Source organism: Mesoplodon bidens, assembly GCF_964165515.1.
Source record: "Mesoplodon bidens genome assembly, chromosome: Y".
In the NCBI taxonomy this organism is placed as follows: Eukaryota; Metazoa; Chordata; class Mammalia; order Artiodactyla; family Ziphiidae; genus Mesoplodon; species Mesoplodon bidens.
Window position 1 is genome coordinate 49,508,238 of NC_138180.1, and position 16,025 is coordinate 49,524,262.

The window sequence follows — 16,025 nt, forward strand, 5'->3', positions numbered from 1 at the left end:
ATACATAACATTTAAAAAAAAAAAGAAAGTTAAGACTTGGCGGCCAGGTGAGATGAGCTGTGCTTCTGTCTTTGGGGGATTGCATGCTCTTTAGTCAGTGTCTCACTTCTGAACACCCCGTTAGGGGCATAGTGGTGCTGGAGTTTCTCCTGGCGGTGTGGAGAGTCACTGGGCCATAGTCAGCCACCTTCGGGGCCTCAGGGAGCCTGCATCGCTGGCCATTGCTGCCCAGGCCTCATGACCATCTTTTCCTGTCACCGAGAACCACTGAGGAAAATACGGGGGCCTCTGGTCACTGGTCTTGGTATTATTTCATGTCTCTTGCAACTTGATGTACCAGGGCCTCCCTTATTTCATTAAAAGAAAAAAAAAGATCTCAACTCTTCCTTTCATAACTCCTCCCATTACACATCTTTTCTTTCATGCAACCTGCCTTTGCTTGGTATCCCTACTGACTTTCTGTGGACTAGGTTGCTTGCTTTCCCAAATTCCATTGCTGAGGGGGGAAGAAAACGTTTTCTGTGCCCTCTTAGGCTCAGTGTTTGGGGGCCTGTAAATTAAACGGACAGAAGACATTAGCAAGAGAAAATACAGATTTCTGTTTGTGTAAGAATGAGGCAGTTCCCAGAAAAATATGATTCAAGGAGGCAGTGAGAACCTGGGGCTCGTATACCATCTTAATAGGGGTTGGGGAGAGACAGAGGGGTGCTTCTGGTGGAAGAGACGACTCTTAGGAAACATGAATGGGCTCTTAGGAGAACAGATGCGAGACGTGGTAGTTGTATGACGTCGTCTGTTTACAGGATTTCTTATCCGGGCTCTGACCTGTGCAGACTTCTCTTCAGCCATAAAAGTCAACCTTCCCCGGTTGTAAAACTCCTGGGGAGGGGATTTATGGCAGTTGAATTCTTCAGGGAGCCTTTGCCTTTAGGAAGATAAGGAGAATTTAGAAAAAGCCTCTCCCTGCAGCTGTTGATTCTCCCATGTCTTCAGCTCAGAATGATCCTTGGGCTCCCGTGGCATGTTCTGGGCCCCCTTCACCCCCGAGCGGTCCCTGTTTTTTTCCCCCAACTCCCCATCGTCACTTTCTTGCTTCTTCCTGTGAATATTCAGCCTCTGGCTGGCCAGCGGCAAGGCCTCTGCTTGCTGAGCTGCCCGGCCTCTGCATTTCTGAATGACCTCAAGTCCTGCCTTCATCCCAAGCAGTTTCATCTCCCACGGGGCCTCAGGGAGTCCTGCTTTCCAGGAGTCCTTGGTCTGGCTCCCACCTGAGCCAGCTGGTCCCGTGCCAGCCCTAGGGACCCCACCCCCACCCCCACCCCGGGCCTCACCAGGCGCTGTGATCCCTGTGTTGCACCGCGTGTTTTCTCGGCTCTTTGTGTGTTTGTACGTGTGGTTGTGCAGTCTCCACATATCGGCAGTTTGAAAGAATGATGGTTCTCATTAGGCCCTTGTAACAGCCTGTACATATAACCCGTCTATTTTCAGCCACCCTCACAGAATGAAAATTTGACAGGGCTCCAGACACTGAGAAGAATGAGTTGTATCTCGGATTTGTGAAAAACTAAATTGTCGTGCCCGCAGATAACCTTCATAGACACACAGAGTTCTGCTGGGCTCGGGGCGCAATGACACTTAACTGCCAGGGCTAAGAACCTCTTCCTCCGTTCCCACCTTTGCCTTTGGAATGTCCGTAAACCACGTGTGTGTCCGTGTCGCTGGCTCTGATTCTGTGTCGCTCTGCCTGGCTCCTGACCGCACCCCTTCGCCCGGCCACTTCCTCCCTCGCTGGTGACTCCAGGCCTCCGTCCTAGCTTCCTCTTCTGTGTTACTAGCCTGTCATCAGCGGGGAAGGGGGGCTGCTGTACTGGGGTAAAAAAAGTCTGTCTGCAAAGGCTTCTTAGGCAGCGACAATGAACAAGATACCTCAGAAACACTGGATTACTCGTATGCTAGCTTAAACAAATACTGAGTTAATAGTCCCCAGTGATTTCCACGGACGGCACCTGACAGATTCAAGGGTGATCCTTGGTTTTTTTAGAGGGTGTCCACAGTGGCTACATCCCCGTCCCTTTGTTTGTTTCAACCAGGGTGACTAAGTCCTCGCCATCGGCCAGATCCTGTGCGGTGCTAGCTCTGAACCTCCGTGTTCCAGGAGCCCACCTAATCCCAGGCCAGTGGGGATGACTGGTCCCCCCTTGTTTAAGTCCAGACTTGGCAACAGCTTGTCCTGAATGCTGGCAAGAGGATCCAAATCTCTTTGAGGGACGCTGGGGGTCTTGGACCAGTTCTTCAAAGTTCTCCTAATTCTAAGAGTCTTGGGCGTAAACTGGATGAAAATGGAATCCCTCCCTGTTTTCTAAAACACAGCAGCATCACTCCCCAGGTGAATGCACAAGGAACTGGGATGTGAATTCTGCACAAATAAAGAAGACTGGCCACTGGGTTGGGAGTTTCTTGCCAGGGTCCTTTCTCTGGACCATCGGCAAATTAGAGCATGGTTGGTTTTATTAGCTGAAGGCATCTTAGCACAACCAGAGGGTGTGCTGGTTGTATACTGTATTATTCTCTCCACAGTTAGCTAGGTGAATTCTGTGAATTTTAAATGTGAATTTTGGTTTTTAACGTTGGACTAGTTGCCCGTGTTCCTTTCCACCTCTGCCGTAACAAATGACTACAAGTTTAGGGACTTAGAACAATGCAGGTTTTTACGTCACTGTTCGTAGGTTGGAATTCCGGGCCTGGCATAGCTGGGTCCTCCGCTCCAAGTCTCACAGGCATGAAACCAAGATGTTGGCTGGCTGGGCTCCTCCCAGGAGGTGCTAGGGAAGGACCATGCCCAGGCTCATCAGGTGGCTGGTGGAACCCAGCTCCTTGTAGGTAGGACTGGAGTCCCCGTCTCCTAGCTGGGTGTCCTGGGCTCCGCCCTCAGCCCCTTGAGGTCTCACTCTGGTCCTGACAGTGGGTCTTACGTCACAGAGCCAGCGCTGGTGCATCCGACTCTGCTCACACTTGGCATCACTCCTTCTGCAGCGTCTCTCCCCCTCCAGCCAGAGAAGTTGCTCTGTTTTTAGGGGCACACCTGGCTAGAGGAGCCCCCCACCTTTCGGCCAGGACACCCTCCCTGTCTCCAGCTCCATAACCTGAAGCCCATCTGCAAAGTCCCCTTTACCATGTAAGGGACCCCATTCATAGGTTCTGGGGCTTCAGGGGTGGGCATCTTTGGGTACCAGTCTGCCCACCGCAGCACCTACTCTCAGTTCCAGTTTTCCCACTTACAAGACGGGGATAAGACTATGAGAAATGTTAGAAATGACACTTGCTGCAGGAATAAAGCTTCTCCCAGGCCCTCTGCTGCTGACTTTCTCTCTCTACGTTGTTCTTTGCTGCTTCTACATCATTCTGTAGGGGTTCACATTCCTGATTCTTCCAGAGTCTCTGCACAGCGCCTGGCTGCTGACCCACTGCCCCCTGTATGCAGGTCCCGAGGTGCTCTTGGTCCCCTGGAGGCTGACCCACTGCCCCTTGTGTCCAGGTCCCGAGGTGCTCTTGGTTCCCAGGAGGCTGACCCACTCACTGCCCCTTGTGTCCAGGTCCCGAGGTGCTCTTGGTTCCCAAGAGGCTGACGGCCACACTCGCATACAGGCCTGGGTCCAGGCCGGACCAGGACTCACCCAGTTGGGATGACGTATCAGTGCCTGTGAGTCGGAGCTCTTCACTACCCCTGTTCTATTAGACACTAAAATTGAGTCGGGCTGAAATGATTGAAATCTATAAGAAGGTAAATGCATGGGATATGAAGCATTCTCACCCCACTAATATATTCTCAGGGTAGAGGAAGAAAGCGAATACGATGCTGTATTTATTGTTCCTTTACTTGACTGTTCTGCCCGCAAACACTACTGTTGTTGCTATAGTCTGTTTTGAAGGTAAATAGTACTTGCGCTGTTTCTTTTACCAGCAGCTAAAAGCGCCTACAGCACATGGTCCCTGGGGCACGTGTTGGGGGCCCTGGAGGGCCACAAAGCGCCCCGGTCCTGGGTAGTTTTTGTGGCTCTCACCCCACCGTGCTGAGTGTCCACTGGCCAGTGTCCGACAAGCAGAAGCCCAGGGTGTGGTTCTGTGGCCACACAGGGATCCACACGATGCAGAGGGCTCGGGTCAGCTTGGACCCTTGGCTAGTAGATGCCCCACCCCCCATTTGTAAACCCCAACAAGAGACTTGCAAACTCAGGGCTTGCTGTTTATACTTCTCGAGAATGTTTCTTGGCCCACGTGGACCCAGGATGCCTTCCTGACTGCTCTGTGCCCACCTTCAGGGGCCTCATGCGTCTCCACAGTGTCCCCTGCCCCTCTGGGGGGACCTGACCACACGACCTCTTGGGCACCCTTTGCCCAGAGCTGCTTACGTCTTCACGCACTTCCGTTCCTAGTGAAATAAAAGCGTAACCCGAGAGCCAGAGCTGGTTGACGTTGAAAGTGAGCGTTTGCATCATCTGCTTTTATTCATGAGAAGCGTTTTACGTTAAAGTTGCTATGTACAGGGAGGATTCAGACTGTTCCAGGAACACAAGGCCGAGGACTTTGTTTGCACTAGTGTGAGTTTTGCCACGGTCAGGTGTACCTTCCTGAAGCTTTTCCCAAAGGTCTTGCTCAGAGCACTAGTCTGGGGGGACGTTCACTGGTTTTCTCTGAAGACACATTTCCACGTTTGCGGGACTTCTCCATCAGACTTGAAACAATGGGTTTATGCAGGGAAGTCCTTCCAGAAACTTTTTTTATGCTGATTTTTGTATGTCACAAATCTCCAGTCCCTCATTCAATGTGAAGAATCTCCTTTTTGCGGTAGATCTCTCTGGACTGCTGCATCAAAGAACATTCTGGAAACCTCGTACCTAAGGACGTCCTAGTAGACAGTTTATCTTTATTTTATTTATTCTTTTATTAATTTTCATCGCAGTCTAGTTGCTTTACAATGTTGTGTTGGTTTCTGCTGTACAGCAAAGTGACTCAGCTATACATACACGTATATCCTCTCTTTTTTGGATTTCCTTCCCATTTAGGTCACCACAGAGCACTGAGTAGAGTTCCCTGTGCTCTACAGTACGTTCTCATTAGCTGCCTGTTTTATGCATAGTATCAGTGGTGTATATATGTCAATCCCAATCTCCCAGTTCCTCCCCACCCCTTTCCCCAATACATTTGTTCCCTACAGTCTGTGTCTCTATTTCTGCTTCGCAAATAAGACCATCTGTACCATTTTTCCAGATTCCACATATATGCATTAATATACGATATTTGTTCTTCTCTTTCTGACTTACTTCACTCTGTATGACAGTCTCTAGGTCCATCCACAACTCTGCAAATGACCCAATTTCATTCTTTTTTTATGGCTGAGTAATACTCCATTGCATATATGTACCACATCTTTTTTATGCATTCCTCTGTTGATGGATGTTTAGAAATGAACATTAATATGACTGTTGAGAGATGAAGGGAAAGATCAGAAGCCTCCCCTGGAATTCAGCACATCTTCACTTCCAGAAGTGCTGAATGAGCTACGGTTGTGTGTAAAAGGAAGCTTTCATCCGGTTGGTGGGCACTCAGTGGGTTCGCAGCATTCAGGTGTCTTTATGAGTACCAGAGAGTAAATCCTGGAGGGCCTTGCCTTCATAGGCCTGTCATCATCTGTAAACAGGTGGCTGGGCCTTAAGTAACAGCTGTTCGCATCCAGAGGACTGAAGAGACGCCTCCTGCATCGGCGGCAGTGACATGTCAACTCCCAGAACTGCGGCCTGTCCGTCCCCTCGCTGGGGAACGAAGAGTTCAACCCCCTCCGGGTCCAGTAATTACGTAGGCTTTCCCTGCGTGTGTATCGCTTCCCAAAGTAACTGTCAGCCTCTCCTGTACACAACGTTTGCGGGTGGAGTGGAAAATCACTTCCGCAGGTCTTCAGAGACGCCCTCCGTCCTGTGATAATTCTGTTTGTGGCTTAAGCCTCTTCAGTAGCTTAAGGCAGACAAAACGCTCTGTGCTTCTGCTCTTCTAGGCATTTGTGGAATTAGGTCATCCAGGAAACATTTATTTCCTTTCCCCAAACTGCAAGCGGTTGTGATCTAAGAAACCTCCAAGTGGTTCTTCCTCTGAGAGAGTGCTAAGTGGAGATTACACACAGCTCGCTGTTAGGCGTATTGTAACAGTGTGCTTGGGTGGCCAGAACGCACTGTCACAGGCTGGGTCGTTGGAACAGCAGGCATGCGTATCCTCGCGGTTCTGGGGGCCAGACGTCCATCGTGAGGGTTCTGGCAGGTTCCGCCTCAGGTGAGAGCTTTCTTCCTGCTATTTGTCCTCTCGTGGCCTTTCCTCTGAGCGCAAGGGCAGGGCCAGACAGAGCAGCTTCCCTTTCCTCTTGGAAGAACCCTAACCCTCTCTGATTAGGGCCCCCTTGGGGCTCATATCACCTGAAAAGCATTCTAGGGACCCTGTATCCAAATACATTGGGTGTTAGGGTTTAACGTTTGAACCTTGCGGAAAACAATTTGGCCCATAGTATGTATTTCGACATGGTAGCCATGCAGGGGGATAATCTTCAAAGCTGGTGTCATAGTTCAGCTCTCAACACGTGAAACTAATAGGGGCCTTGAGTCAAACCTGTGTTTCACAAGCCTCGTGCAGAAGGCCGAGGAAAACACTGATTTTGCCCATTTACTTGAATATGTGGAGGAGGTAGGAAGATGAAAGAAAGTATTCTGATGACCATTTAGAAACAAAGAACACTGGTTTATGAATCTTGAAAATACGCAGAGCCTTGGAGAGCCTTGCTGGGCTTTTCAGTGGTTCCTGACAAATTGGTGGACACAGAATGTGTATTATTAAAAGAGAAAGTGAGAAGAAGGTTTTTGAGCTATCTTGAAGTCCTTTGCTCAGCACTTAATGTACACACACATACTTTAAGATGGACACTGAGAGGGCCTCACGATGTAGTTTTCATGAATAAAATGACAGAGAATTCCTTAGGAAGCTTCCCGCCCATGCCCGCCAAGTTGCTAAATACTACATTTTTCAAAGGCTTTCCTCAGAAGGAAAAGGAATCCATTTAGGGGTGTGATTCTTTCATGTATCTAGCCTGTAACTCTAGAGGATTTTGTTATGAATATGTTTATCTCAGTACTGGCTTTATTCTTTTATTTTCAGACTAAAAGTAATTCAGTAAGACAGCAGCTCTGCAGTGTTCAAGGGATACTGACGTCAGCATCAGACACTTATGTAGAAGACCACAGCACAGTTAGAATCTACTTTACCTATAGATAGGTGGATGAGTGGGTGGGTGTGTAGGTAGGTAGATAGATAGGGATGGATGGATGGGTGGATGCTTGGATGGATGGATGATGGATGGATGGTGGGTGGATGGATGCATGATGGATGGATGGGTGGTGGATGGATGGATGGGTGGATGGATGGATGGTTGGAGGGATGGATGAATTGATGGATGGATGGATGGGTGTATGGTGGGTGGATGGATGGGTGGGTGGATGGATGATGGATGGATGGATGGGTGGATGGATGATGGATGGATGGATGGATGGATGGATGGATGGATAGATAGATAAAAAGATGAAGAACATGAACAAAAGTAGTAATTAACAGCAAAACACATGCAAACTTCAGTCATTTTTACAACAGTACTTAAAGGTTTATTTAAGTAAACATGTAATGAAGTGTATACATATTTGATATCACAATATTGTGGTACTTGTTTATGGGTAATTCACTGACAAAGAACAAGGAGACCAGTAAAACTTAAACCTTAGATATGAGCACTGTTAATCAAAAGTTAATCAAAAAACTTTAAGACCTCCTCAAAGTTTTCGTGTCTCATACTGTGAAAATTGAACTTGATACTATAAAATTAATGTATAGAATCAAATCTACTGCAAACAATGATGTAATGGAAGTTTCAACTTAAAAGTTGTGGTTTAGCTGAAAACTGTTTTAGTGATTAGATTTGGATTATCCACGGCTTTATATATAATGAAAAATCATGGATGCTGCTTTAGGGGGTACTTAAATTTGCATACACATAATGCCAGGCCCCTGAGAGGCTTCAGAGTGAACCAGAGTGACCTCATGTCAAAGTTTGTGTGTTCCTGAGCAAAAGGAAAGGCTTCCTTCCCTAGAGACGAGGTAATCACATGGACAAAGTTCACTAGTTCCAGAGAAGTGTACCATTTAAAATATACACTTGTACTTGTTTGAAAGGTAGAACGAAGGTTGGTTCTGTGCAATTCCATAGTTACCACATGAGCCATCTTGGTTCCCTGATGCTCCTGTTGAAAGGACCTCCTGGCCACCCTGCCCCCAGCCCGTGGCTCAGACGAGCAGCGTGGGCGAAGGCCGCGGACGTGGGCCGCCTTCCAGGGCGCTCCTGAGCCCGAGCGCCTTCGGAGAAGTGGGTTCGGCGCCTCTGTGAGCGAAGCCCCCGAAATACTTGCCTTCACCTACCCGGTGGTTGGAAATGTCATTCTTCCCGAATTAAACCCCTCAGGCTGCAGTTTAATTAAGCTTATCTGCTCTCCTGGAGATGGAATTCAGATACGGTTTAGCCTTCAGCTTGGTAACGTGAAAAAGAGCTTTGGATTCTGGAGACCCGGGCACAGTTCCCGAATGTTGTCACCTGCCTGCCGGTGTGACCTTCAGCTCCCCTCTGAGCTTCCCAGGCTCAGATCCCTCGGCCATGACAGTGACAGGAGAGGGCTGGGCTGGCCGCTGCCCTCGAGGGCGACACTCTGCGGGCCCCTGTGTTGCTTTGAGTCCCGACCAGGGCGCTCCCGCCACCTCCGCAAACTCAGCCGGCGCTCCTCACGTACCCACAACCTGCCTGGCACAGTGAGAGGGCGCCTCCCCGCAGCCCTGCCTGCTCACAGCCAGGCACGAGCTGTGAGACGAGGACCCCTGACCGGCAGCTTCCTTGAAGTACTGGAAGTGTGTCCTGGGGTACCTGCTGTGTGTGCTGGGCTCCAGAACTCACTGCACTGGTGAAACGATTGCATCCACTCCCGTCCACAGGATCTCGGGCCGAGGGCCGAGGTGCAGGTGGGGGAGGGCGGGCGTTCTCCCCTGGCCTCTGCACCTGCTGCAGGCCCTGCAGAGCCTTTCCTTACAGGGACGTTTCTTCGGCAGACACCAAAGTACACATCCGCAGTCACACTTCACAAGTAGGTGTGAGCGAGTTAAGGTTAAAAGTGCAACCAGTCCCTTCCGGGTGGGAAGGGCTAGGCTGGTCACTGAGGGAACAACGAAGCATTGAAAAGGAAGAAGAGAGACAAAGGCCAGCGCCTGTTAGCCACATGTGGCCTTTAGAAACTGACTTGCTGGGAAAACATACTTCCTCCTTTTTGTTTGTGTAAGGTGTGAGCTGAGAATTGCTTTAGCTTATGTAACTGTTAAGTCCTGTTATGAACAGGCATAGTCTTTCCAGGTAGCTTTCAAAGGTTTATTCTTTGGTTTCAGTAGAGAGACAAGCCGTGCGGTGACTGTTCGTACAGTGTCCACGATTCTGGGCTCTGGGTCCCTTTCCCTGTGAGTGGTGCTTAGGAGACCATTAGGTCTTAGGAATCAGGGCACAGCATAATGAGCACATGAAAACCTTTTGAGGCATTTTCACAGGTGCTCCAAAATCTAGTTGTTCTGCTTTGTATCTCTGTTCCTGTAAGAAGGAGGGGAGGGCCTACGATTCCCGGTGCTGTCCCATGGCTGAGACCCCAGTGCTGTCCGTGTGCTGCCGGGGCTGGGGTCGGCCACCTGGACCCATCGCTGGTGCTAGGGTTTCAGCAAAGCATTTTGAGAGGCAAGCTGAAGAAGCAGCGTGGATGGTCGCTGCAAACTTCTTGGTGCCAGAATCCTTTGTTCTCGCAGCTGTGCACATAGGTCAGGTCGCAGTGTTCGTGTAAAGCTCCAATAAGACAAATGGTATTCTCTGTTCTGCAACTTTTTATCTCTTCCTGGATGGGAAGGTGTTACACCTTTAAAGGTCAGAGCCTTGAGAATGGGCTCTCCTGTGTATTTCAGGCTACAGGCAACGTTCTTAACTGGAAGCTAAAGCAATAGCGTACAAAGGCTGAAGTTAAAGACGCAGGTCCAATACGGGGTCGTATTTGTTCTTCCCTATCACAATCTACTTTTAAAAACATCAACTTCTCTTTTAACTTCTCTGCACTTCTCGAATTCTTTTTGGCCCTTGGGAAGAGTCCAGCTGGCGCTCGTGGAAGGCGTTTGCTGAGATCTACCAGGCGAGGAGGAGGCCGCAGGAGAGGAGGCAAAGGAAAGGAATTTTAGGAGTTCCTGACACAATGTATACAATCAGGGTTTCTGCTATGCTTCCCACCATGTTTACAACACAGACTACAATCGCTTTTGACCTTTCAGAACAGTCGCCATCAAGAGGCTCTGCGCAAACTCCCCATCCTGTCTGCCGGGCTTTTGCCCCAAGTCCTCTCGAGCGCCCAGCCTTACGTATCTGCCTGGACACACTTGCAACGGCCCTCCTGCTGCACACGCCTCACACCCCCTCCTCCCTGTCGTCCTCAGGCTGGCCTCCCTGACGCCTGCCACCCTTCTCTCTGCCGCATGCGTCCTAAACATCGCGTGTCACATCTCCGTGCTGCGTTGGGGTGATTCATGCCAGAATTAGGTGGGGACAGGATAAATTGGAAACTGAAACCAGTAGAAGGTGCGCGCCTGCAGAAAGAGTGAAACCTTCAGAAACAGGGTGTGTCGGTTACGCCGCCAGTATGAGCCATAAGTACCTGTGGAGCTTTTCCTGATCACGCCACCATTCCTCCTGTTATTTCCTGGAGCTTAAACGGCATGTGGACATTCCTCTGTATTTCCTGGAGCTTAAAGGGCGTGTGGGTGAGCTGTCAGGTGCAAGTGGGCTGACCACTGTTCTCAGATGAGGACAGGTGTCTTGGGCTCCTGTTCTGCTCAGTGCCACGGTTTCTGAGCCACCACTTTTCCCTCACACCTGCCCACATGCTCCTTGGAAGGAACCTCTCACAAGTACAAAATCAAAGCTGTTTTCACGACTGGAGCCAAGCACCGTTACCCCAAGGAATCAACAAAATCTCTTCCTCCGCCCCACTGAAAGCTCACAGGTGGCCTGTGCAAAGCCTAAAAATCTCATGTATTTAAAGAACGACATGTCAGCAGGTGACATTTAAGTGCCTGTCCATGGTCCCAGGTAAAACAACAGGGACGTTTAGAATACGGTCAGATCATAACTTTAAAAAGTCAGGGACAGTAACGTCACCAGCAGGAACTCTCCGAATGAGATAACTAAGAAACGGCACCTCGACGGCCTAAGCGAAGTCATTCCCCCCTGAGAGGGAAACCGTTTTCTCTCGGTAGAGGCAGACAGCTTGAAACAAGCCGGGGGCTGCAGGAAGCCTGACAGGAAGGCAGTGGGACTGGGTGTTCCGTGTGCCCAGGACCGCCCAGTTCAGCGCTGTGTCCCAGGCATCAGCCCGCTGTGTGCGGTGCCTAGTGCTGACCTGTTGTCATGACGGTAGTAACTCACTCGGTCCTCACCTTGGCCCTGGAGGGGGGGAGTCAGCTCATAAATGGCTCAGCCTCCAGGAGAAGGGGAAGGAGGGAGGGAAAGAAAACAAGTCAGCGAACCTGTTCCAGAGCAGACCAGCAGTAAGAGTGTGAGAGCGTGTGTATGTGTTTGTGTGTGTTGTGCGTTTTCCACTGACTTAAAGACGTCAGAGGACGCAGACCTTCTAGCGTCAGGCTGCACCTGGCAGCTGGTGCCCGGGAGCCATTTCCAGGTCACCAGCACATGCGGCTGGGACCGCAGCAACCTATGAAGTGGGGTTGGGGGCAGTCATTGTGATCAATGGCAGGGGGGCCGGGAGGAGGTGAGGGGGAGACTGTCAGGGTCCAACCCGGGCCACCCCCTGGGCGTCCTCGGGCACTTGTGGAGAAGAAGGAGCACAGGAGAGCATCTCAGAGGTGCCGGGCGGAGCCCTCTTTATACATGTCCGGCCCCTACAGAATCTTAATGGAAAAGACTAAAGCTGCTTTCACATTCAGTGTGCAATTCCAGGAGCCAAGGGAAACTTTCTCAGTGGGTGCTCTCCTCGGAGGGACGGTGATAAAAAGGTGACATGCTCGTTCACCGCTGGGTAGACTTCTGCCTCGCATTTGGAGCAAGTCCTGATGTGAAACTCGTGGTAGCGATGGTCACAGGACGGCACGTTCAGGAGCTTCCTGACGCGAACGGGGCGCAGACACTCCCGTTGAGAGGTGGCATCTGAATAAGCTGAAACAGATGCCACACCTGGTACTCAGTCTTTGCGTTCGGGAGATTTTTGGTGCGTGACGGGTACCCCCAGGGGCTGAGTTTTTCACTAAAACATCCTAAGGGTTTAATTTCCAAACTGCAGTACTTGAAACATTGCCAGCTCTGAAGTCACTTTACACCTAAAAAGCGTATTTTTTCTTACTTTTCACAACTTCCTCTCATGCTCAGCATGGTCAATTATCGATTGAACAGATTCTTATGATTCAATTAAAATAAATTTGTAAACCGAGAATCCAGTCTTTCCACTCAGCTGTGCCACATTTCGGTAACACTTTGGGGCCAAGATGGACCTCTCCCCCATACAGTGGTGTGGTGGGACGCACTCGGACCGCAGAAGGGCCAGCACCCTCTCCTCCCCACAGACCGTAAACCGGACTGCCTCCACTGCGTTTCTGTGTCACGCAGAGCACCGAGCTGACTCAGCTGATGGTGGTGCGGGCAATGAACGCCCAGTCTAGACGTGTGGTTACAGAGAACGCCGTCTCAATCCTCTCTTTCTTCCTCACCCCACAGTGCCTGGTCTTTGAAGATGCTCCCAATGGGGTGGAGGCCGCCCTCGCAGCTGGGATGCAGGTGGTCATGGTTCCCGACGGGAACTTAAACCGAGACCTGACCACAAAGGCCACCCTCGTGCTGGATTCCCTGCAGGACTTCCAGCCCGAGCTGTTTGGTCTGCCGCCCTACGAGTGAGAGACTCCTGCGCCCACGCGTGTGGCCCACGCTGCCCAGGACAAGGGCAGAGGAAAGCCCAGCTCCCAGGCCTCCATGTGGACAATCCTTCAGCCTGGGAAGCCTTCTCATCCCACAAGGGCCTGGCCCACGCTCTCTAAAGGGTCAATGAACTGTAACGTGACAGACAGAAAGCAAAAGAGAGACAGCCCAGAGCACAGATGGAAATTGTCGCTTGAATAGTCATGTTTAGTATTTGAATAATTTGGGTTCATTTCTTTTTCTTCTTCGTTGTTCTCAACCCTGGCTGGAAAATGTAAAATATATATACATATATGTATATGCTTGTACGTATATATGTGTATGTACATATTTATTATATTTATATACATTGTGTGCTGTATCACTCCTCAGTGTATCATCCTAACATGCGCTAGCAACTAATAAAAGTGAGGTGGTAATGGTAATTCTGTTTGGTTTGCAATCTGAGTGGGAAATCCGCATGAAGGACGAGGTTTTCATAAATCATTCTCTTTATCAGCAAATGTTGACATTCCTTATGTGCCCTTAAATCTCTGTGGACCTCTGCTGAGAGACTGACCGTGAACTGTGTCTTCCGTTGTTTCCTTTCAGTGTGAACATAATGGTAGCCTACGTCTTATATCGAGGTGCATATCCACGTTTGAGAATGTTTTTTGCCTCAGAGAAATCATTTCCTTTAAGGACATTTATTTTTTTAATACATTCTTTGATGCAGATAGAATTGGATTTCAGAGGGCATCCTTGGTACCACCGAGAGCCGTAGCCCATTTTTGGAACAATTTGTTGGACATTACACTTTGGTGATTAACTGCTTTTAGTAGATTTACTCAGCCTTTTATGATGGGAATATAGTGAGAGACATTGAAAATGGGAAAAATACAATCACAGGGTGTTTCCACTGGTGGACACCCCGCTTCTGGCCCGCCCTGGTGTTCTCTGTTATTGATTGTCCTTGAGCTAATTTTCAATTCTGTGAGACTCAGAAAGGTGATAGTGATGTATGTGATTGTCACGTGGAATGATTATCTGTGCATGGTTGTCTCTGGCTGTTGACCAATTTTACATCATTTCAGCAAATTCATTTCAACATTCTTGATTGCTGTATACGTGTCTGTTCTTTGAATTCTCCTTGGAATTGGTTGTAACAGCTTATTGTTCCCTCACCAGTGAGTTTAACTGAATAAAAGTTTTGACACTTACTTGTTCATGTTTTATTTGTATGGGAGTATGATTTTACCTTTTTTTTAAAAAAAAAATTATCGTCTAACAAATGTAAAACATAAATGCAAAACATTCATGACTGACTTTCTTTTTTTTTTAACCCAAACAGTACTTACATGGTAAAGTGGCATTTACATATTTAAAAAAAATTATATTGAAATGTAGTTGATTTACAGTGTTGCATTGGTTTCAGATGTACAGCAAAGTGATTTGATTTTATATATATATATTCCTTTTCAGATTCTTTCCCCATAGAGGTCATTACAGATTATTGAGTAGAGTTTCCTGTGCTGTCCAGTAGGTCCTTGTTGGTTATCTATTTTATATATAGTAGGCATTTACATATTTTAGGTGAACCATGCTGTCTTTGCGTACAGCAAAGAAAGGCTCTCAGTGAAATGGTCACCTACGTGATTTGGTATCTCATTCTTCCAAAATATTTGTGTTGATGTTTTCTAATCATTAAGCCATTTTGCACGAATAAGACAAACAGGTTTAATGCCTCTCAGTGATGTAGATCAGGGTCAGTTTTTCTCTAGGGTGAACGTGGTCTTAAATGTGGTGGTGGTGGTGTTTTTGTGGTTTTAGCCAACTCTGCATACAAACACTTGGTACTTTTTGGTACGAAAGAGGAATACGGATGTGTGGTCAAAGCCCACATATTCTTTCTTATTTTTCTACGTGAGTCTGATTGAAGCAATTGAAGCAATACAACATTTCGGTGGTGTTTTTCCACTGAATAATCCATCATTTTCATAGAGGTATAATAATGAAAATTTAGACCAGAATGAGTCCTGCCAAGAAAGTTTAAAGAGTAGTTGTTGGGCTTCCCTGGTGGCGCAGTGGTTGAGAGTCCGCCTGCCCATGCAGGGGACGCGGGTTCGTGCCCCGGTCTGGGAAGATCCCACATGCCGCGGGGCAGCTGGCCCGTGAGCCATGGCCGCTGAGCCTGCACGTCTGGAGCCTGTGCTCTGCAACGGGAGAGGCCACAACAGTGAGAGGCCCGCATACTGAAAAAAAAAAAAAAAAAAGAGTCGTTGTCTTACTTTCTTAGCTCATTTAAAGTGTGTTCCATTAGGACCTTCAGGGACTAATAGAAGTTACGCCGCTTTGTGCCCTAAGTTGCACCTGTTTGCTCATATGTTGCCTGTCCTTCAGAAGGATTTTCGGTACTGATGACAGCCACCGAGGGATGACACGGTCATTCTCTTCTTCATCCCACTTAAATGAAACATGTGAACACTTCTAAGAACGTACTAATTACTACTTATTAGAGTTTTTCCACCTCATAAGTCTTCAGTTAGAGTTCAGTGATTTATAGAAAAGAGAAAAGGTCTGGAAGACACCCATGTAACGCTTAAGACAATTGACTTACTAAGAAATAGGAATTACTTCTGCTGTGCCACGGTAGTCAGCGTTTAGAAACCTCAGCGCACATACCTTTGAATATCATCGACGGTTTGATGCGGAATTTGGCATGCTTTGAACGCTGTTTCCACATTTTAAAAACAAATTTGAACACGATAACAAGTTTTATAACAAAGAATAATGAGGTTTTGCCTGTTGGTGTTACTTGCTTCACATCGTGTACTGCCTACGCTCTACTATTCCACAGAATAAAGTTCAAACCTCCCTGGCCTTATAGAAAGGCTTTCTGACCTAAGTCTAGCACCAACAGTCTGTAGAATTATTTCTATTATTATTATTATTATTATTATTATTATTATTA

The 16,025-nt window shown here is 48.3% G+C and overlaps 1 protein-coding gene across 2 annotated transcripts in view; it reads left to right on the forward strand.

Moving 5' to 3' along the window:
* The window catches only part of LOC308609618 (pseudouridine-5'-phosphatase-like), a 143,722-nt gene that overhangs the window by 55,548 nt on the left and 72,149 nt on the right, over nt 1–16,025 (forward strand). The window contains exon 4 of one of the 2 annotated variants that reach the window (XM_081223353.1): nt 12,878–14,274. The exons of the other annotated variant lie outside the window; for it this stretch is intronic. Within the exon in view, the coding sequence (XP_081079479.1) occupies nt 12,878–13,054 (177 nt within the window). The 3' untranslated portion in view covers nt 13,055–14,274. Of the gene's footprint in view, nt 1–12,877; nt 14,275–16,025 lie in introns of those variants that run through there. 2 annotated transcript variants of the gene reach the window in all.